This window comes from Camelus ferus, chromosome 8 (genome assembly GCF_009834535.1).
Source record: "Camelus ferus isolate YT-003-E chromosome 8, BCGSAC_Cfer_1.0, whole genome shotgun sequence".
Taxonomy (NCBI): Eukaryota; Metazoa; Chordata; class Mammalia; order Artiodactyla; family Camelidae; genus Camelus; species Camelus ferus.
In genome coordinates, this window is record NC_045703.1 from 24731352 (window position 1) to 24753942 (window position 22591).

At 36.6% G+C, this 22591-nt stretch overlaps 1 protein-coding gene across 4 annotated transcripts; it reads right to left on the reverse strand.

Annotated features, from left to right (window-relative positions):
- Positions 1–795: 795 nt before the first annotated feature.
- On the reverse strand, positions 796–14943 carry SRSF12 (serine and arginine rich splicing factor 12). 4 transcript variants are annotated; one of them, XM_032484580.1, is made up of 5 exons: positions 14451–14639; positions 7623–7727; positions 6235–6338; positions 5926–6067; positions 796–1431 (listed from the first exon to the last, which is right to left on the reverse strand). In XM_032484580.1, the coding sequence occupies exons 1-5, from the start codon at positions 14513–14515 to the stop codon at positions 1062–1064; spliced, it is 786 nt and encodes a 261-aa protein (XP_032340471.1). In that variant the 5' UTR covers positions 14516–14639; the 3' UTR covers positions 796–1061. The 4 variants fall into 4 exon arrangements, with proteins under 4 accessions (XP_032340471.1, XP_032340470.1, XP_014409548.1 ...); XM_032484579.1 differs by lacking the exon at positions 14451–14639 and adding an exon at positions 14099–14287; XM_014554062.2 differs by lacking the exons at positions 7623–7727; positions 14451–14639 and adding an exon at positions 7156–7257 and having other exon boundaries at positions 6235–6346.
- Positions 14944–22591: the final 7648 nt, after the last annotated feature.

The following is a 22591-nucleotide window of genomic DNA, read 5'->3' on the forward strand; positions in this document are numbered from 1 at the left end:
ACACATTTTTAAAGAAACTCTCAGTTTTAACAACTACAAAAGCAATGAGTATCAATAAAGTTATTTGGCTTAAAAAAATGAAGGGCAGTGTAATGTAAATCCCAATACTGCAAAGTTGTTTTTTGAGAATGCAGTCTTGAGTTTCTTAATACAAGAACACTTAAACAGTTTCAAAAATAAATAAGACTTATTCTATACAACTTAATGTCTTGAGCTAGAGCTCTAAAAAGAAAATATTAAGCAGTAGATGAAAAGTAGGTAAGTAGAATTAATGGTATAAAATGATTTTTATACAAAATGTACCACTCTTCAAATGTATAAGGCTTAATATGAATATTTTTGGATTATGAGCATTATACACAATTTTTAGAGTAGTTTCAAGCCACTCAAAATTCAGTATTTTTAAAACATTTTGATATTTATGAAGTGAGTGAACATGGTACAGGATGCAATTTAATGTCAACTTCTCTATACTGTTCCACCCAGTAAAAATAAAACTTTTGAGCTCAGGAAAGAATATATCTTTTTCATGTTTGATGTCTACATAATTCTACTTTGAGAAATGTCAGAATTTTGTAATATGAACTAATATCCATCAGGGACTGGCCCAAGTTTAAAGAGAAAACACAAAGGAGACAAAGAGTTAAACAGTTTTAAGTTTGCACTATGCAATAATACAATTACTTTTTACATGAAAGTAAAGTGCTTTAAAGTAAAAAATATTTTTGTAAAAGTTATTATTACTAATACTTAGTATCCAAGTAGAATTTTCTCAATTAGTTCCATTTTATCTATTTCCTTTGAAAAAGTACCCTTTTGCCACAATGTAAACAAAAAATGGTCCATGAAATGGGACATTACTCACATCGTAATTTGTGGTGTGGGCCCTTAAATTGAAACCAAATCTTTATTAACCCAAGCTAAAGAGATTTTATTTCTTGCACATGCCCAAAGTAACTAATGTCAACTCACATTCTCTGTAAGCCTTGAAGAATTTTTATTTAACATAATGAGGTTTAATAACTTATATTAAAGACTACATAGCACTCTTCTGTTGCTGTTCACCAACTGTTTTTATGACGATAACTCCGAGATCTGGAATGTGATCGAAAATGAGAGTGTTTTGCTGTTTGTGCTCTAGTTTCAGAATTGGTGTACCCTTTGGGAGATTTACATGGGGATCTTGCTATGGAGTCAGAATGTCTTCCATGTGATCTTGATTTTGTTCCTGAGCTAGTCTGCTTTTGAGGTGAGCTTGATTGTGATTTTCCTATCGACTTGGACCTTTTTTGTAAGGACTTGGACCTTGACCGTCCTCTAGAGCCAGAATTCCTTCTTGGAGTTCTTGACTGCCTTGCTGAGGTAGACCGCCTTGGTAGTGATTTGGAGCGGGATTTAGACTGACTGTAAGAAAATCGCCTGTGTCGAGACCTGCAAATATCCATAATGTTAGAGTATATATTTCACACCAAAACAGTTAACAGGTTAGGAAACAACACTTTAGGGAACTTACATACTTTATATAGTATTAGTTATGTTTTTATTGGGTAAGCTAAAAGAAACTATTCTTAATTTTATCATGCATGATTTTGGTTCAAACATAAGTACTAGTTTGTAATATTTGACCAAAAGATTTCTACTTTGTTAGATATATCTTAAGTTGAGTCAGTTCTGAAAAATATATTTGCATATTTAGTCTAGGTTACCTAATTCCTAAGAGGTACAAAAATCTGAAGGGAAAAAAAGAGAAAGAAAATAATTATTTAAAGTTGATCAAATAATGTTTATAAAAACAAAAACCTAGAAACAACTTGTGTGCGTGTGTGTTTTGTTTTTGTTTTTGTTTTGTAGGAAGAGGTAGTTGGGTATATTTATTTTTTCAGTGGAGGTACTGAGGATGGAACCCAGGACCTCAGGCATGCAAACCATGCACTCTACCACGATAGCTATACCCACCCCACCAGATGCAGAACTTCTGAATCTTGCCATGACAGAGCAGCGTGTTCTAGACTAATCTTCCCATAGAAAAGAGCCACATATAACAGCTAGACAACATTTATAAAACAACCGTTAGGAGGCATTGGAGAATAACTAACACAACCATTACTGAGGGGTAAAATCCGTGGCTTTTTTCCTAAGACATTTTCCAAATGCCAGCATGGGGGAATTGAGCCTAGTTAGAAAATAGCTATTTGACTAAGAGACAGAGGCTAAAATTCAGAGTCATCAAATGGTTAGGACTTGGGAGACAAAATCCCAGAGATGAGGAAATTACAGCCCCAAAACCCCCTAAAATCTGCCCACAAATTCTCCTCAAGTCACTAGCTATCTTCTAGTTGCTCAGACACAAGACAAGACTCCAAAAGGTCAGCAAAGACAGCAGCTGAAATTTTCTCAGATACACATTGTGCTAAGAGAGGCTGGAATTCAAGTCCCCAAAAGATCAAGGAGCCTTGAGTAAAACCCAAGCTTTCAATTAAGAACCCAGAAGGGCCTAATCCTACAGGTAAGGATCATGCCCTAGAAGTAAGGGTAAAGCTGGAATGGATCGGCCATAGCAATGCCTCACGCCAAGCCTTGACAGGATCAAGGTGATCTGCCAGAAGAAAACAACATCCTCTGAAGAACATCATCCAAAACCTCTATAATTTTTCATCAATAATGGACAACATCCAATAAAAAAATTATGATGTATGTGAAAAACAGATAAAGATGACTAAAAATTAAGGAAAATAAAAGACGAAGAGACCCCAATTTGGATACTGGCATCATTCAGAAAAGAATTTTTTAATTATGATTAATATGTTCAAGAAAATAAGAGGAAAAGATAAAAAAGATGAAAAAGAGAACTTCATCAGAATATCAGAATCTTTAAAAAGAAACAAATGGACATTTCAGAACTGAAATTATGATATCTAAACCTAAGAAGTCATTAGATGGACTTAATAGCAGTCTAGATACAGCAGAAGAAATAGTGAACTGAAAAAAAGATTAGAAAAATACTATAGTGAAATACAGTGAGAAAAAAAATTACAAGAAATCCAGAACAGAGCATAAGAGTTATGCTGTGCATAGTCACATGACCAGAAGGAAAAACTGAATAAGGCAGAAGCAATAACTGAAGAGAATGAATTTTCCAAAACTAATAAAAGGCATCAACTCACAATTTCAAGGACCTCAGTAAACCTCAAATAGAATAAATTCAAAGAAAACTATGCTAGGCATGTCACAGTGAAATTGCTGAAAACCAAAGTCAGAGAAAAATCTGAAAATCTGCTAGAGAATGACACATGACCTTCAAAGGAGCAACATTAAGACTGTCAGCTGACCGTGGATATCAAAACAATGGAATGATATTATTAAAGATCCTGCCAACTTATAACTATCTCCAGCAAAAATATCCTTCAGAGATGAATATAAAATAAAGATGTTTTCAGACAAACAAAAACTGAAAGAATTTATTCCATTAGACCTGTATTCTAAGAAATAGTAAAAATGCTTTAGGATGAAGGAAAATAATCCCACGTAGAGCCTAGAACTACAGAAAAGACTAAAGAGCACTGGAAAATATAAATATATTGATCTAGAATTTATTTTAAAATAAAAGCACAGTCTTTTTTTTTTTAAAGCACAGTCTTCTAGATTAAGACAAAAGTCCTTGCTCCTCTAAGAGTTCACAGTTTAGTGATAGCACCAAGCTAGTTTGTTTCCACATCCACTAAAAGCAAAAGAAGAGACCCCTTTTTTAGTCCAAGGTAATACATCATACATACTCAATATACCTACAGTATATGTTAGACTTATATATATATTCTGATCCATACACACACACACACAATCTGATCCTTATGAACCTTAAGAGCTAGGTAAGATATGCATTCTCTATCATGTAACTTTACAAATGAAAAACACTGAAGTCAGAGAGGTTAAGCAATGGTCTCATAACTAGTACAAAGCAGAACATCACTGTCTTCAAGAAAATGTGGTTCTTTCTACTCCTGATACTCCATGATGATTGGGACAGTTGACAGACTTTTTTTCCTCCACCCCAAGCAGTATACTTTACTGCCACTACACAACAGACAATGCTGTAAATATTCACCTTTTTTAGATCAATCAAGAGGAAAACTAGTTAACTAAGCTCTAATGCATTTGGAAACAGCTTATATTCTTAATAAATCAGATGGGCAATTTTTTTTCCTTTTCTTTTACAAACTAAGTCTTTTTCACCAAGGCCAGTAGATACTATTCAGTAAGTTAGGACAGTACTGCTTTAGGCACCATTCATTAATCTATAGTAATGTGAGCTGCTGAACATCACTCTCATACTATTCATGTCCTTTGTGAAGCCAGAAGCGGTACCACTGGAATTGGTGTGGCTTTCCTATACCATGGCATGTAAAATCTTTCTAATCTGAATTTCTTCTCACCAAATTTTAAGTTCTATAAACATAATTTGTATTTGAGTATATCAGTGTCAAAATACCAAACAATCAATAGGAAAATGGCTTTCCCTTAGCCATGGGACAAAATGGATTATTCTCCATAGATCCAAGGGAAGTTTACATTCTTATACTATCAGAGAAAGTATGATAAAAAGAATCAAGTTCCAGAATGATATGACTATTCCTATTTCTACATCAATCCTGGTGATAGCTCAATCCTGACCTGGGCTCTCCTGGCTCATAAAAGGAGCTTAAGGCCTCCTCCCACCTTCATGCCTCCCTAAGAATGAGCCAAAATCAAAGCATTTGGTTCACACCCAAGGAGAGGGGCCGAACTGACATGTAAGATTCTAGGGCTCTCACTAGGCCACATTTTCTAGCAATCAGCATTCTTGGATATGAAAAAGTCACAGAATGTGGACATGGTTCTCTCTTCCTATCTTTTCTTTCCACTTGGCTGGAGGGATTCGAGCCAGAGCACTTCACAGCCTTGTTTTTAGAATTAGGGACTTGGGGCAAAGACTCTCTGTCTAGCTCTGGTATGTACACCCCAGGCTCTTAGAGTTGAGGAATGGAGGGATTGGAGTGAAAGTGAGCAGCTCTAGTGATCAGCTTTGACTTGCCGCTCTGATACATAGCTTAGGTGTACTGCATGTGGTCCAGGAGAGCCAATTTTTATTACTTACAGAAAGAGGATCCTAGTGTAAATGCTGACCATTCTTTAAGAACTGGCCTTAAAATTCTACATGCCTATGAAAAACTTACAGCATTAAAACTAAAGATAAATAGTCAAGGTAAGTGTTTAAGAATTTAAGCTAATACAATTCTACTAACACAATTTTAGTTATTATTTAAATAGGTTCACCAAGTAATTAGTTTCCTTTATGATTTACTTTTAATCTGACAGAAACAAACTCTTGCCTAGCAAAATAGATAACTTGCAAGTATCTTTTTCTGAAAAATCTACTAGTTTCATGTCTTCTTCCTATAATACTACCAAACTTAGAATTTATTCCTGAAAATAATTTACCTTTTATAAATATACTGATTTATATTAACTTTAGTCAACTTTCTTTCACAAGTGATTATATTATATTTTTAATGAGTTTTTAATCATCAGACATCAAGATTCTTAATTCTAGGGTTAATTTAGGGAAATTTTATTTATTTAAAATTCCTCATTTTATTTGTCAAGTATTACATTTTAAAATTCTTTGCTTTCTCCTCAGTGTATATTATCTTTCCATTAAAATGGTTAAAGTTAAGTCTGTCATGAAATGAAACACTGGATGGTGTCTAATAAACCCAGGTTAAAATAATAATACATAATAAACAGAGAATAGCATATCCTTCTACAAAACTTGACTCTCTATGTATATTAAAATAACTCTGGTGTCCTGTTTTTGAAAACTCTTTTAAAATGTTTTCCAGAAAAAAAGCAGAAAATTAAGTTTTGAATCCTTGTGTATTTTGTACTCACTCTTTAAGGCTATCAGACCGCCGTCTATTTCTCCCCCATGAAGAACTTCTACTTCGAGTTCTCCTTTGGCTGGGGCTTCTCGATCTCCGGTGATCGCTTGGAGAACAAGGGTGACGTTCTTTTGATTTCATTTGGCCTGGTGCTAGAATATGAAGTTCAAGACTTATAATTCACTATCAATAAATAACCATTCAATAAATAAACCATTCAAATAGTATTATTTTCTGAAAGATTTTTAAATAAAAAAATCTGTCATTGCTGAAACTCATTCTGCTGAATAAACAAGATCTACTATTTGGTCACACTTACTTTTGCGATCACCTTGTGCAAACTGTATTTCAATCTGACGGCCACATACCCACTTTCTATTGAGGTTATAAAGAGCATCTTCAGCATCACGAACATCTTCAAATATGACTAGCTGTTAAGGACACTTTGAACATCAATATCAAGTAAAAATATTGTTTTTAAAAAATTATTTACATGTAACATGAAATTAATCAGAAAAACAAGTTTGAGTTACTAAGCTCACATCTCCAATATAAAATGAATAATCAGGTAAGAAGTTACTTTTATTACCAAATGATCTATTATGATTCAAAAGAGTAAATCTAAAAATTAAAAAAAAAACAGAAACAAATGTGTAACTACATTTTTAATGTATTCATTAGTGTAGCTGTAGTATGTATGTTTAATTTGAAACATGTTATGAGGAAAAATAAGTCCAACATTGGCTAGTATTATTAAATAAACTGTTTAGGACTCACTCCTTTCTTTCAGATAAAAGATTTATCAGGTTTTTCACTGAAAAAAATCAACATGCAGAACTCTTTATTCTGAAATTAAAATTACTCTTTCATTAAAAGGCTTTTTAATTCATTTAGGAGAAATTACTTATAAACAAAAGTGCAAACACGTAAGTGAGCTAAAACATTACATTCTCAAAACTGATATGGTCCTTTAAAAATGATCATATCTAACTTTGAACCTACTGCTTTAAAAACACCTTTATGTTTTTATTACTTGGGATAGAATTAGAAACATAATATCCCACTAAACTCCCTTATCTATATAAATTATATGTTTAACCTAACTAAAAATGGAAATAAACTATATAAAATGACTAAATAGCTGTCAGGAAGTTGTTCACTTGTTTAATTTTTTTTTTTTTTAAATAGAAAACAGAAAAAGCTCAAGTACTGCAAAACAAAATGAGACTTTGGCAATTACCTCCATGTCACTTGATCTTGACCTTGACCTTTATTCTTTAGGGCTTGCAAGATGGACTTTATAAGAGACGCAGAACCAACAAAATCAGACTTGGCTTTGACTCTGGAACTCTGAGTAAATGTAGGAAAGCCGAAGTCTCAACCTGGTGTTGGCTTTGTCTTTTGCTTGATAAAGACTTCCCCTCTTCCAGGTCTTTATACTGTGTCCACCCTCCCTTTTTACTCCTTGATGCTTCAACTTTAGGTGTCTTTTGTCTCGCCTGCTTGGTTTATGCTTGAATTCTAGCTAACAGGTTGGTTCAAACTGGGGGGCGCTTGCCAGCTACTGTGGACTGCTTTAGATTTTCTGAGATAAAGAAATAAACACATTTAATTAGGCAATATTAATCTCATAACACATGCTTCTGAATACACATATGTATATGCACATGTATGTAATCTATTCACACACAGTAAAATAAAGGATATTGAACATAAGCAAATCCTCTTGGGCGGCGGGTGTAGAAGTCAAGTGGAATGTAAACGTCTACTATAGGGCCATATCGACCAAATTCACGGCGCAAGTCCTCAGGCCTGAAGTGTTTTAGAAATAAGGCAAAGAAATATGAATAGCTGGATTAAAATACTGTGCCTACAGAAGACCCACTTAAAATCTTCAAAAGAAAGTGTATGATCCAGATTAGCACTATCTACAATCTCTCTGGGGTTTAGAAAAGAAGGAAAAAGAAAAGGATACAAATTCTCAGCTCTCACCTCTGGAGATTCTGATTCAAGAAGTCTGGACTGGGGTTGGAAATTTGTATTTTTACCAGCACTGTAGGTGGCTGTTATGCTTAGTCAGGCTGGGGAACCACTGACCCAGCATATCCACTTTTGAAAGTTAATGCTATTGCAAGACTTTTCAATTGTCAATATAAAGAGTTCTAACTATTAACTATTTCATTAAGAACATATTCATTTGCCTCACTATAATTTCACATTTATGTTAACTGTTTTCAGATAGCAAGAATTAGATTCTAAAGAAGTCCTAAAATTATTTCTCAGGCTTTAAAGAAAGATGGACGTTTTACTAGTAAACATAAAACAAAAATAACTACCATATTCTCAAATTTGACAAGTATTTTTGAGTCACTTACATGACTTCTCTGTGATAGTACTAAAGAGGGGATACCAAAGAAATACATAGCATAATATTTGTCTTCATGGAGCTACAACTTAACTGAAGACACAAAATACTTGGAATTAAGAGCTCGCCGTTATAGTGTGTTTATATGCCAGCTACTGTTAACCTTAAGACCACTTAATTCCCAGAACAAGCCTACTGTTGTTTATAGATGAGGGCACAGACAGATGAACTCACCTAACGCGACCGAGGTGAAATCAAACTCCCAGTCTGACACTAGTCTGTGTTCCTAACCACTGAACCCTACTGCCTCTTGAAGATCTGAGAAATCAGCATCAAGCTATGAGCACAAAACATGGCTTAGAAGATGTAGCATATTTCAAAACACTGTGCAGAAAAAGACCCAAATGACTGCAAAGCTTCTAACTTGGGCAAATAAAAGAAAGATGGTGTCTATGAAGAAAATTAAATAGCTGGAAAAGAGATTTAGGTTGAAGAGGAAGGAGAGAGGCAAAAGAAGAAACTTTCAGGTTTAGAAATGCTAAAATTGACGTGATGCTGGTACACCCATTCTGTAAGAAACTGAAAACTGCCACTATACAAATTACACTAATTAATTTTATTTTCCTTCATGACTAGAAGTTAGTGACTAAAGCCAGATATGTGGATATAGGAGTTATTACATAAAGATTCAGCTAACACTGACTAAGCTGAATACCAGGTGGTGCAGCCGATGTTATGACAAGCTTTATTATACTTTTGTTATTTATTATTTTATTTCATGTACTACTCACTATAACATGTTTAAGTGTCTGCCTTCCCTGAGAGACTGTTAACTTTAAATTTAGAGGAGAGTGACAATGTTTTTCTTTCATTTATTCATTCAATAAATACTTATTGAGTACATACTATGGGCCAGGCTCTAGGAATTTTTTTTTTTTTTTGTATTTTTGGTGTGACCTATTTTGACATTCAGAAATGTATAGAGATAATAAAACAAACATCCGTGTATCCACCAACAAGATTTATTATATCTCAATACTTGCCATATTTGCCATAATTTTCAGTATTTTTAAAGAAATAAGATATTATATCTTTCTACCTTAGAAACAATCATTGGTGTTCATCATTCCTCTGTATAACTTTGTACTTCTACTACAAATGCATATAAATGGTATCAGACTCCCCATATAATTTTGCACCTTGCCTTTTCCTCCCATGAGATTTCACCATGTAGCTCTAGTTCACTCATTTTAACTCCATATTGGTATAGTTATGAATAAACCACAATTTATTCATACATCCTTCTGTGGATGAACATTTAAGATGTTTCTTTTTAATGCAAACTGTGCCAGAGCACACATTATGGTGCGTGTGCTTCCTAGAGCTCTTCTAGAGTTCTCTGAGATCTATCACTAGCAATGCAATTGATGGGCTGGAAAGTATACATATCTTCAGCTTCACTAAATGTTTTCCAAAGTGGCCAAATCAACTTATACTCCTCAAGATATGCATCAGAATTCCTAGCGATGCAATTCCTTATTAACATCTTTCAATCCTTACCATTCTGAAGGACACAAAGTGAATGGGTATTTCATTATTTGAATTTTAATTTATTTAAACAACAGTGAAGTGCAATATCTTTACATGCTTATGGGTCATTTATTTTGTGTTAATACCTAGGGGTGGAATTTCTGGGTTAAAGAGGACATATATATTTAATTTTTATGAAAAAGCCAAACAGTTCTGTAAAGTCGTTTACTGTTTTATGCCAAGGATGTGTAAGTTTCAGTTGTGCAAAACTTTGCCAACACTTGGTACTGTCAGTCTTTTTAATTTTAGCCATTCAAGTGGGTGTTGAGTGGAATCTCACTGTGGTTTTAGTTTGGTGCTGAGTATTTTTTCATGAGCTAATTGGACATTTATATATTTTTCTTTGTGAAGTGTTTGCCCATATTTAATAGTAATGTTTGTCTTTTTATTATTGAGTTGTCAAAGTTCATTATTATCCTGAGAAAAAGTCCTTTGTGAGATGTATGTTCTGTGAATATTTTTTCCCAGTCTTTGGCTTGCCCATTTACTTTCATAATGGTATTTTTTAATGAATAGAAATTCTAATTTTGATGAAATCTACATTTATCAATTTTTCTTTTATAGTAATTACTTTCTTTGTTCTATAAGAAATCTTTGCCTATCACCAAGTCATAAAGATATTCTCCTATGCATTCTTCTAAAAGCTTTACAATTTCATCTTTTACATTTCAGTTGCTGAACCAGTTCAAATTATGTGAGGTAGAGGTTGCAGTAAATTTTTTTCCTATATGGATATCCAGTTGTTACAGCACCATTTGTTGGAAAGACTTTCTTTTCTCTAATGGCTTTAGTGCCTTTGTCAAAAATCAATTGACTCTGTAAGTGTGGATTGTTTATGGCCCCTCTGTTCTGCTCTATTGATCTCTTTGTCTATCCTTAGGCCAATATCAAACTGTCTTGATTACTGCAACATTTTAGTAAGTCTTTAAGTCAGACAGTATAAGTTCCAGCTTCAGTGATCTTTTTCAAAATTATTTTGGCTATCTAGATACTTTGCATATTGATATATTTTAGAATTAACTTGTTAGTTTCTTTAAAAAAAAAACCTTTGATCAGGAATGCTTTGAATCTATAATATAATCAATTGGGAGACAACTGATAACAATATTTTGTCTTCCAACCTAAAAACATAGTATATCTATCAATTTATGTTGGCCTTTGATTTCTCTAGGCAACATGTTGTAGTTTTCAATGCAGAGATTTTCACAGGGTTTTTTTGTGAAACTTATTCCTGAGTATGTTTTTTGATACTAAAGTAAATAAAATTTTTTTAAATTTCATTATTTGTTTGCTGTTAGTATACAGAAATATAATTTTCTCTAAGTTTACCTTGTATCCTGATAGCTCACTAAAACTCATTATTATTTACTATAGCTTTGTATAAACAAATGTCATCTAAGAATAGGGACAGGTTTTACTTCTACCTTTGTAATTTTGTCTTTATTTTTCTTGCCTTGTTGCACTGGTAAGGACTGCAATAATAGCTGAATGGAGGTTGTGAGAGTGGATATCCTTGTCTTATTCTGATCTTAGGAGGAAAGCATTCAGTTTCATCACTAAGTATATTATTAGCTATAGGTTTTTCATAGATGCCCTTTATTAAACTGAGGAAGTTCCCTTCTAATCCTAGTTTGCTGAGACTTTTTTTTTTGGTGGGGGGGAGGTAATTAGGTTTATTTGTTTATTCTTGGAGGCGGTACTGGGGATTGAACCCAGGACCTCATACATGCTAAGCATGTGCTCTACCACTTGAGCTCTACCACCTGCCCCTCCGAGACTTTTTATCATGAACCTGGCTGAATTTTATCTAACACTTATTCTGTATCATCACTGATATCAATATTCATGTAGCCTCAGACACAGTGTAACCAAAGAATGCTACTAAGCCTGTCCAACAAAGTACTTGATCAATGCTCCCCAACCTAACATGATGTTAAGCCTCAAAATAGCAATGTTTTATTTGGGATTTGGATATTACTTTGTTCCATTAGCAAACTATATCTGAAAATTACTCTACACAGTAAAAAAGCAAAGATTTAAAATTAATATTCTTCTGGATCCACATCTTGCTTCACCAGTGAAAAGAAATGTGACACAAATTATAAAACTGTAAAATGTATTTTTAAATCTGTCTTTAGTTCTTGTGCTCCATTTCATTACTAACAAATTTTATGCTAACCTATAATGTGTTTTAATGTCTTATGCTTTATCATATACAAAATGGCTACTTCAAAGAAACATTTAAAATAAAATTTGGCTTTGTTATAAAACTAACATTAAATAAAGTTTGGAAACAGGATAAAGAAAACCACTTAAATGGATTTCTTCCCAGGCTCATTTTCTATATATAGTTTTTTCATTTCTTTGATTTTTATATAACTGAAATCATACTATATATATATAATTGTAAACCATGTTTAACATTTATTCCAATGATTCTCTTTATAAGCATACTAACTGTCAAAGCTAATATAAAATGTGTCTAGGTGTCATACTGCTATTTAACCTATACTACATGCCACCTGGTTTAAAAAAAAGCTATTAACTGAGGTTACATGCGATGATTTTACTTTCATAACACTATTCAACAGCTGTGCAGTTTTAGGCAAGACCTTTAATCTCTCTAAACCTCAGATTCTTATCTGTTACATAAGGTTATTGAAAAATTTAATAAGGTAATATATGTAAAGTTTTTAGTACAATGCCTAGCACACAGTGAGTACTCAACAAATGTTATCAATTATTACAGTTTCATTAATACAAACCTCCTAGATTTTGAATGCCACCCTCCCAGTGACAATGTTAAAAAGTGGTGGAAAAAAATGGAAGAGGAAATCAATAAATCTCAGAATCAGTCTTGGTTATCTAGTTCAGCGGTCACATCACCTGCAGATACGTTTTATTTGGCCTACACAATGTTTAAACATTTTTTTAAAAGTGTTGAAACTGTCAACATTTTACAGCTTTTATATCTACAAAAATGGGAATTTCATATGATTCAACTTAATAAATGCCAACATTTTGAAACTGAGTTTACACACACAAAATACAGCCTTCTGACTTCTTTTGAAAATTAAAAAGATGTGGCAACAAGTTCAAATGTCCCCCCAGTAGTCACCAGCCGAAGCTTAGTAGCAGCCACTGTCCTTTTGAGGTGGTATAAGTTCTTTTCCATTTGCCACAGTCCACACTATCCTATTGTCCCTTAACCTGACAACTTCACTTATTCATATTACCCTGGCTGGCCCCTGTGGCCATGAGAATTGGAAACCTTTCTTTTTTTTTTTTTTTTTTTTTGGTAGGCATACTAGAGAGGTTTTATCTTACTCAGTATTCAAGTGGTCTGTTTAAATGTGGACATTTTAAAAAATCTTACCCAAGTTATGAATTTTGCTTGTTCATAACATTGATAAACAGATTGAGAGAAGAAATATAAACACAGACATCTTTTAGATGTTAATTAAGGTACATTAACTCATAGTCTCTAGTTGTGACATATATAATAGTAGGGATCAAATTTTAAAAACCTTAACATTTACTTCTCAGATGTAAATGATGATTACTCCTGATGGCTCTGGAGTCAAGGGCTCCAATATCTTTCTAGTCATGAAGCCCAGGTAAGTCATTAGAACTCTGAGTTTCAGCCTTCCTTTATGTACAATAACACAATTTTGAATACCTAAAAAGACTGGGGGGGCGGAGGGGGCTGGGGAGTAAATTAAGTGAGCCCAAAGATACGAATATGTCTATTAGTGCCCCGACTCCCTTCATTCCCTGTGGTTCCTATTAAGGGAGAAAGACACTGCTAGACGAAGAAGTCAATCCTTAAGATCCATGTTTAGGTACTATGGAGACAATACTCCAGTGGGGGGCAGGTGGACTGAGAGCATCAGAATCGACCAGGGAAGTCTATCCAAACCATTTTGACGGGTGTTTATATTGCACTGAGAACTTTAAAGAAAAGCATATCTATCTCATTCACTGAAGTTATCCTTTGTATGTACGATAAAACTGTGCAACAAATAAAATTCAACCAGCACCACCTGTAAGTAGACCAGACTGCTTACTACAGGCAAAGGGAGTCACAAGGCCCAAGGTACGCATTATTCTATAACGCGTTCTCACCATCCCCAATTCCTTCTCATCTAGGAGGTAAGGCGCGCGGCTTTATCCGGGCACGGCGACAAAGGGGCCGAAACGTAGGCGCCTGCCCGCGGAAAACACTCACCGCCGGAGGCGGGGAGGGACCCGGGTTCCCGGGCAAGAGGCAGCCGGCGCTCTGCCGATTCTGGCGGAAGGAATGGGCATCCGCCGGCCGCCGAGGTGCAGGGGGCGGCCAAGCGCGGCGGGGCCGGGACGTGGGGCTGCGCCGGGGCGGAACGCCGGCCCAGAGGGCGGAGGCGCGAGTCCCGACCAGGCCCGAGTGGCCCGACGGCTCCCACCGCCCCCGGGAAGGGCTCCTCCGCGGAGAGCCCCGGCTCGGCGGGCGAGGAGGTGCGGGGCAGACCCGCAGGGCTCCGCGCCGCGGCCGTTGCCCGCCCCTCCCCCGCGCCCCTACCTGCGGCCCCGCCGCCGCTCACCTGGTGGCGTCCGCGACGTTCCTGACGAACAGGGAGGTGTTGGGGGGCCTCGTGTAGCGAGACATGACCGCCTCCTCCGTTTCCTTCGGGTCTGCCCGCGGCCGCCGGGCTCACTCCGTCTCCCGCCGCCGCCGCCGCCGCCACAGCAGCTCCGCCGGCCCCCGGCGCGACCCCCTCCCCTCGGCCTCGGCCCCGCCAGCGCGCAGCCGCAGAGGCGGGCGCGAGGGGCGCGCTGTGCTGCGCGAGCCTGTCCGTGCGGACCGCGGGGGGCGGGGCCCGAGGCCGAGAGGGATGAGGGGAAGGGGGAGCGCGGGGGTCTCGGAATCCAGTGGGATTCGGGGAGGCGGCGGCTAGGGTCAGAGTGTGCCAGGAGGGCAGGGACCGGAGGGATCCTAGGGGCTGAGGTGGGTGAGCCGGGAGTTAGCATCCGGAAAGAGGGTCGTCGCGAGTGCGAGGTGGGCGAGGTGAAGGCTGCTTTCAACCGCGCCACAGCCCGATGGCCCCGGGGGCCTTCGTTCCTGCAGCCTCAGCCCAAGACCTTGGCAGTTGTTCCGCCTCCTGGCTCCTTTAGGCTTGAGCCTCATTAAGCTTTCAAATTGAGGATTTTTTTTTTTTCCTATGTTTTGATTCTTCATCCGTTATTCGTTTCGGGTACGCCATTCAGCTGTGAGTACATTCATTCAGATGTTTACTGAGCACCTGCTATGCACTGGGAACTAGTCTAGGTATGGGATAGAGCAACAAATAAGACAGGCCAAGTCCCAGCCCTCATAGAACCACATTCTTGAGAGAAGGGTGGACAATAAACGAATGAACAAATACGTGATGCAGAAGAAAGCAATGAAAATGCAGAGGCAAACGAGCAAATGTAAATTATCTTCTCTCCTTCTCTCCAAAATGTTTTAGCCCAGTCCTTTCTGGGCTATCCTCCTGCCTTCATTTTTGTGCCTGTGGTCAGTACAACTTGTTACCAGGACTGTAACCAGGTAACTTGTAATTATTAACAGCACTCCTTTTCATTCTCAGAAGTGGTCAATTCTGGAGGGTAAATAGTATGGTCACCCTACCTCCCCACTCACAGCTGTCTCAAAAGTCTGTGAGAGTTTACTAAGGTTTGCAAATGCTTCTGCAACAGTGGCCATTCATTCAAAAAAGCGATTGCTATGACACAGCAAGCCCAGGGCTAGACCCGGAATATAGCGAGGATGGGCAGGGTTCCCATTCTCACGAAGCTTCCAATTTGGTAGAGAGACAGAATCTAATTATCACACTAATAAAGATACAAACTATGTTAAGGGCAATGAAAAGGACTATATGCTGCTGAGAGGGGACCTTATGGGGACTGGCAAGGGTTAGAGGGTCACTGAACTTCTCCCTGAAGAAGTCTTGGAGGGATACTAGGAGAAGGAAGAGGAGCAATCCATGCACTGGAACAGCATGTGCAAAAGCTTCAAGGCAATATAGGAAATGAAGGAGGCAAACAGGAGGATAAAGCTGGAGAAGAACAGGAAAACGAGGCTGGAGAGCAGGCCAGGTGGAGAATTTGGAATGCTGACTATATTGATTTGCTAGAGCTTTTGAAACAAACTGTCACAAATTCAGTGATTTAAAATGACATGGGGATGAGGGGTATAGCTCATTGGTATAGCATGTGCTTGGCATGCACAAGGTCCTGGGTTCAATCCCCAGTGCCTCTGTTAAGGGAAAAATAAAATAATAAAATAAAATGACAGCAATGTATTTTCTCATAGTTCTGGAGGCCAGAAGTCTGAAATCAGGGTGTTTGCAGGGCCACACTCCCTCTGAAGGCTCGAAGGGAGGATTCTTCTTGCTTCTTCCAGGCCTGGGTGCTGCCAATCTTTGCTTCCATCTTCCTGTGGATTTCTCTTTGTTTTATAAAGACACCTGTCATTGGATTACCCCAGTAATCCAGGATGATCTCATCTCAAGATCCTTAACTGTATCTGCAAAGAGCCTTCTGCTAAATAAGGTCAGGATTTGGACATATCTTTTCTGGGATCATCATGCAACCCACTACGCTGACCTTGCAAAGAAAAGAGACTTGGTGAGAATTAGTAATAAACCTCTTGCCTGACATATCAAGTGGGGTAAAAATTCACTAGACTTTCTGTAAACCATGAGCCTTTTTAGTTAAAAATATATGTACTGGTATGTTCATTTATAAATAGAATTGTTTCTAGCTGGAGGCATTATGCTCTGATTTTCACTTTCTTCTTCTTACCTTTGGTACTGTCAGATTATTTTTAAAATGCTTTCTGTAATTGGAAAAACCCTACAAAGCTCTTTACAGTTTGAAAAAAAATGTTTTATAGGAGTATCTGAAAAGAGTGGATAGGGAGCGGGTTTTTGTTGTTGTTGTTCCTGTTAATGGAAATATTTGAGGAAAGGGTCTTAAACTGTGAAAGGAGGTTCAGTTAGAAACCTGAACTTTAAAGGTAGCTGGAATTGATTTAAAATAGGTCATGGAAATGGTAAGTATGTGAGGAGATAGATATGTTAATTTGCTTGACTGTAGTAATCATTTCACTGTGTATATGTATACCAAATTATGTTGTACACCTTAAATGTATACAACTTTTATTTAAAATAATAAACAAAACAAATTATGGAACTCTAATTATTTGTATTACATGACAGCATAGGCGCTTTCTATTTCCAAATCTGATTCCAGCCAATGAAGTGTAAAGAAATGTAAGTAAACTATTTCCCAGTTGGAAGTCCGGAGGAGGGATGTTGTCAGTCAGGCAGGGGCAACTGAGGAATGTTACACAGTACTAGGCTTGGGCCAGTGTCTTGATCAGGTCCTTAAACCAGTGGGGATGAGCAGCTGATGCGGCAGTACTTTCCCTTTCCCTTGGTGCTTTGGGGTACTCTTAAAGAAGCAAGGAAAAGGCTTAGGTGAAGACTAAATACCCTGCCTGTCACCAGGCTCACAAACATATTCATATTTACCCTAAGTCCTAGAAATTAGCTAGGTGCATTTTGTAAAATTATCGCTTTAATGAATCATTGCTTTAAGGCATTATATGGTACCCTACAGGCTTGGGAGAGTTCATCTTCTCTATAAATTGCCAGAGAATTCCCAAGGAGTATACCACTGGCAAAACCCTAACAACTGTTTAATTACTATCACCCCTGTTGTACAGCAGAGTTGAATGTATTTGTTCTTTGCTGCAACTACTACTTCCTTTCCTTTTAATAAGGTTTTTAAATTACACTCTGTCCTCGCTACAAAAAGGAAATAATCATGTGATGTGATAGAAGTGTTAGCAAAGGCAACCATGCTGCAGCATATAAATCTATCAAATCGACATGTCATACACTGGTAAATAAATGTACACAATGTTATATGTCAGTTACATCTCCATATAAATAAATAAATAAACAAATAAAGTTACCATCTAATGCTTCTTGGTTTTTCCCTATAAAAGAGAATTCAATTGGAAAATATTTTAGGAAAATAGTTAAGGTTATTTCTCATTTAGATAATATCATTACTTTGTCTCACTTTTCAAAAGTAAACAGATTTTAATCTTTTCCACTGAAATCACAGTTCTGTAAATAATATAGCAAGAAAAATTCAGAATCTTTTCAACTTGTTAAATTTGTCTCAGTGAACAAGTCTTTAAAAATCAGTTGTCTATAAGTTAGGTTTAAAATAGAGGCACATATGAATTTATCTCTAATGTTTCAAACTTTACTTCTAAGCCCTGTTTCTGGGGAAATTGCTGATTATTAACTTGTCATTTAGAATCTAAGCACTTCGGACTTTCGCCCTCATTGTCCACCTACCTGCACACACTCAGCCGACTGTCTCTTCTCTCTTTGTCACTCTGGCACATCTATTCCAAACAATAAAAAAGAGAAACACAACCCTCTCAATTTCATCAGTAGATTTTGGAGAAAGGAGTTTAAAAGTAGAAAATGACTGTGTCTGGGTTATTAGGAAAGTTTAAAATTTAAGGCTACCCCTATTTCTAATGATCACAGATAATGAAGAGATACCAAGGCTGGTTTATAAGAACAATGTATTTATTTTTGTTTTTCACTTTGAATATATATTTTTAATTGAAATATAGTTGATGTACAATATTATGTTAGTTTCATGTGTACTACATAGTGATTTGACATCTACGTACATTATGAAATGATCACCACAAGTCTAGTAACCATCCATCCGCATACAAAGTTATTACAGTATTATTGACCATATTCCATGTGCTGTATATTACATCCCTGCGGTTTATTTACTTTATAACTGGAGGTTTGTACCTCTTAAACTCCTTCACCTATTTTGCCTACCCTTCTGCTATCCTCCCCTCTGGCAGCCACCCATTTGTTTTCTGTATCTATGAGTCTTTGTTTTGTGCAACACTTTATTCTATTTTGTTATTCTACAGCAAACCTATAACGCATATGGCTGTATAATATTACTAACTTTTTTTCCATTTCTTAAATGAGTGAAAATAGGCTAATTATCAGGTCTGTAAGGAAAGAGTCAAATCATGAATAACTAGTATTTTTAATCAGATTAATTAACTGATTTTGTTTTTGACTGTTAGAGTGGAGAACTAGACCTGACTGAAAATTAAATTGTACTTGGTTGGGTATGTATGAGTGTCTTGAAATTTGTATGATGAAAAATACTTTGGAGAAATAAATTCCAGGGTGGTGAATATCATCTTATGCTGTGAATTCACTCCCCAACAGATGGTGCTAGCTCTCTTCTAGTGAGAGCTGCTCTCTGGTATACCCTTTCTTCATGACCTTGAGGATAAAGAGGGATGTGGTAATTTGAATAGAACGTATGGTAAACATCCTTCTGTTGCCCCTGAACTTTGGTTATAAGACATCATTCTACACAATCCAGTTGGAAAATCTATGATCGTATTCTCATGAATTTGATTTCTCCCATGGGAGCCACAGGAAATAATTTTAAAGGTCATTTATATGATAAAAATGGATATTATTTAACTTTTTCAGAAAAGTCAACTTAGAGAAGACCTGTCACTTTAACTATATATCCCCAAAAATGAATGACACTGAGTCTTGAAAATGTTTGGTGGTGGGTATTTCTTCCTAACCCAATTTGAAAAATGTTTAGTGATGATCTGCTATATATTAAACATAGTACTAGGAACTGGGGATGAAAATAGAATTATGGTTCCTAATTCTGAAGGACCTAGCCCAACTAGGTCCAGAGTTGTCATTTTCACATATCCTACAAGATTTTTGCCATAATGATGCACTTTGTTACCATTATACATTTACTGTTTTTCCTTAAATTAGCTCGCTTTTATTTTAAAAGAAAAATCTATCATCAATATTATTTTTTAAAATTTCACAGACAGAAAGTAATCATCAGAAAATATCATTAAAAATATATAAATTCTAGCCAATTATTTTTATCTACAAAGTTCCAAGCCTGAGGCCTACTCTCTCTTAAAAAAGGGAAATTAATCACACAATAGAGAGACCTTAAAGCCATACTTGCACCAAACTAAAACTTTCTCCCAAATGTAAAGCATTAAAAGGGGAATAATTTTCACATGATGCAATTCAATAGTTAACATCTCATCAGTATAATATATAAAACTATTTAAGTACCACCAATGGTAAGTGTTCTGCATTTTGGGAGACATTCTAGTTAGAGAAAAAGAGATGCATGTAAACAAATCATTATTATACAGTTTCATTACTGCTACATAAAGATATTTGAGAGTACTATGTAGGACATGATGGAAACAGACTAGTTCTCCATGGGGAAGGGAGACCACAATTTATTTTAGAGAAAATCGATATTTGAGCTATTTATTGAAGGATGAAATATAAATTCACCGAGAAATAGAAAAATCAAGGCATTTCAGTGAAAGTGAAGCAGATGAGCAAAGGCACAGTGTGGAGGAAGCAGCATGGTGTGCTATGGGGGAAGGAAGGATGAATGGTAAAGAGGTCGGGATGGAGACTAGGAACCAAGTTTTGAGAGGATCTGTACATGTACCATGCCAAGCAGCTTTGGCTTGAGTCTTTTGGCAATGGGACTCCAACAGAAGTTTTTAAACAGAGGATTAAGAAGATCTGATCTGTATTTTATAAGGATGATTATGATAGAAATTCAGAGGATGAATTGGAGTGAATAGTGAAGCAGAGACTTTACAAGCAGATCTTGTTAAAAGGCTCTTGCATGTCATATATTTTCTCTTTAAAAAATATCTCTTAAGTCACACGGAGACAGACAAATACTATATGATCTCACTTATATATGGAATCTGAAAAAAAGGACCTCATGGATACAGAGGACATATTGGTTGTCACCAGAGGCAGAAGGTAGGGTGTGGATAAAATGAGTGATCAAAAGGTACAGATCTCCAGCTATAAGAAAATAAGTCCCAGGGATGTCATGTACAGCAATGGTGACTATATTTAACAATACTGTATTATATATTTGAAAGCTGCAAAGCGAGTAGGTCTTAAAAGTTCTCATCACAAGAAAACAAATGTTTGTTATCTGTGTGTGGTGATGCGTGTTAACTATACTTTTTGTGGTAACCATTTCACAATATATATACATACATCAAATCATCATGTTATATACCTAAAACTAGTACAATGTTTTATGTCAATTACATCTCAATTAAGAATATTTCTTAACTTTGTCCACTAAAAAGGCTTAGAAACAATGACCCGTCCAGGAGCATTTGGCACCCTGGAAGCTCTCTAAATATATTTTCTCCTCAAAGGAAGCATGACCTTGGAAGAGTGGCAAATGCTAGGTTTGGGGCAGGAAATGTACCAGATAAGCCTGGAATATCTTAGAAGGAAAGAAGCCATCAAAGGCTTCTGGGGTCCTGTCAAAAATATTCAGAAGATAGTAACTTTCCCCTAAAGAGGACAATAATAATAAATAATAATAATAATAAAAAGGACAATAATTGTCCCCTAAAAAGGGGACAGTTTGAGAATCAATAAGAATAATAACTGCAATGAATGAAAACATATCAAATATTTTTAAGTGTACAAGGTCACAATTATACTATAAAAAAACAAGCCTAACTGATCACATTTTGGTCCTAACTTTTCTGTACAAACTTATACCTCAGGGTAGGTTGTGACAACTGTGGCTGGTGACAGCTCTGGCTCTATCAGTTTTCAGGTAATACAAAGGACAGAACACATTAATGGCATCACAGGAAAGCAGTCAACACCATCCACTATGTGAGACTCTATAGGACATCTATATTAAATATAATCAATTTGTTAAAGAAACATAAATTGCAAAAATAAAAAGGAGGGAAGCTAATGTGAACTAAGCCAGAGGATGTGGCAGCCTCTCATTTTGTGGTCAAAGACCCCTTGACACTCAGTGTGGGGCTCTTGCTGCAGAGCCAGGGGGCTGCTTCCTCCACGTGAGGATGAGTGAGAGGGAGAGAAAGGAGAAGGGGGCCGGGAGGAGGTGGAGTGAATGGAGAGCAGAGGGGTGGGCTGATGTCCAGTCATGTGTGCTTGTACAACAGCATTCAACTCAGAATGAAAGAAGGGATTGACCAACATGGATGAACCCCCAAACACATGAGGTTGAGCAAAAGAAGCCAGAGACAAAAGAATACATTCTGCGTGATTCCATTTATATGAAGTTCAAGAAGAGTCCAAATTAATATATGTCAGTAAAAACCAAAGTGATGATTGCCTTTAGGGAGCAGAGATTACTGGAAGGCGGGATGAGGGAACTTTCTAGGGGTGATGAAATTGTTTTACATCTAGATTGGAGTGTTGGTTACACAGGTGTAAATATTTGTCAAAACTCACCAAAGAATACACATTTAAGATATATGTGTTTCATAGTATGTATATTTTACCTTAATAAAAAATGTTTCACAATTTTTTAAAATTAATAAGATAAGAAGGGTCACTGGACAGTAATTTTTAAAAACTTTTTAAAATTGACCTATCCATCCTCTGGACCAGCTCCACTAGTGGCTTGCTTAAGTTGCCAATATGGGATGTTTGCAGGCGTAACTAGAGGAATCTCAGAATTTTTTTTGTGGGCCAGTAGAGGCATGGCTTCTTGGCAGAACTCTGTGGTGGACTTCAGTGCCACAGGAGGGCTTCAAGCCATTGCA

What these genes read in the sequence shown, in the direction of transcription:
- SRSF12 (XM_032484578.1), bottom strand. Translation starts at nt 14,877, where the DNA reads ATGCTAACTCCCGGCTCACCCACCTCAGCCCCTAGGATCCCTCCGGTC. An exon ending in AACGTCGCGGACGCCACCAG is followed by an intron (nt 6,068 to 14,450) that starts GTGAGCGGCGGC and finishes TTCATATTCTAG; the next exon opens with CACCAGGCCAAATGAAATCA. An exon ending in CGGTCTGATAGCCTTAAAGA is followed by an intron (nt 1,432 to 5,925) that starts GTGAGTACAAAA and finishes GGATATTTGCAG; the next exon opens with GTCTCGACACAGGCGATTTT.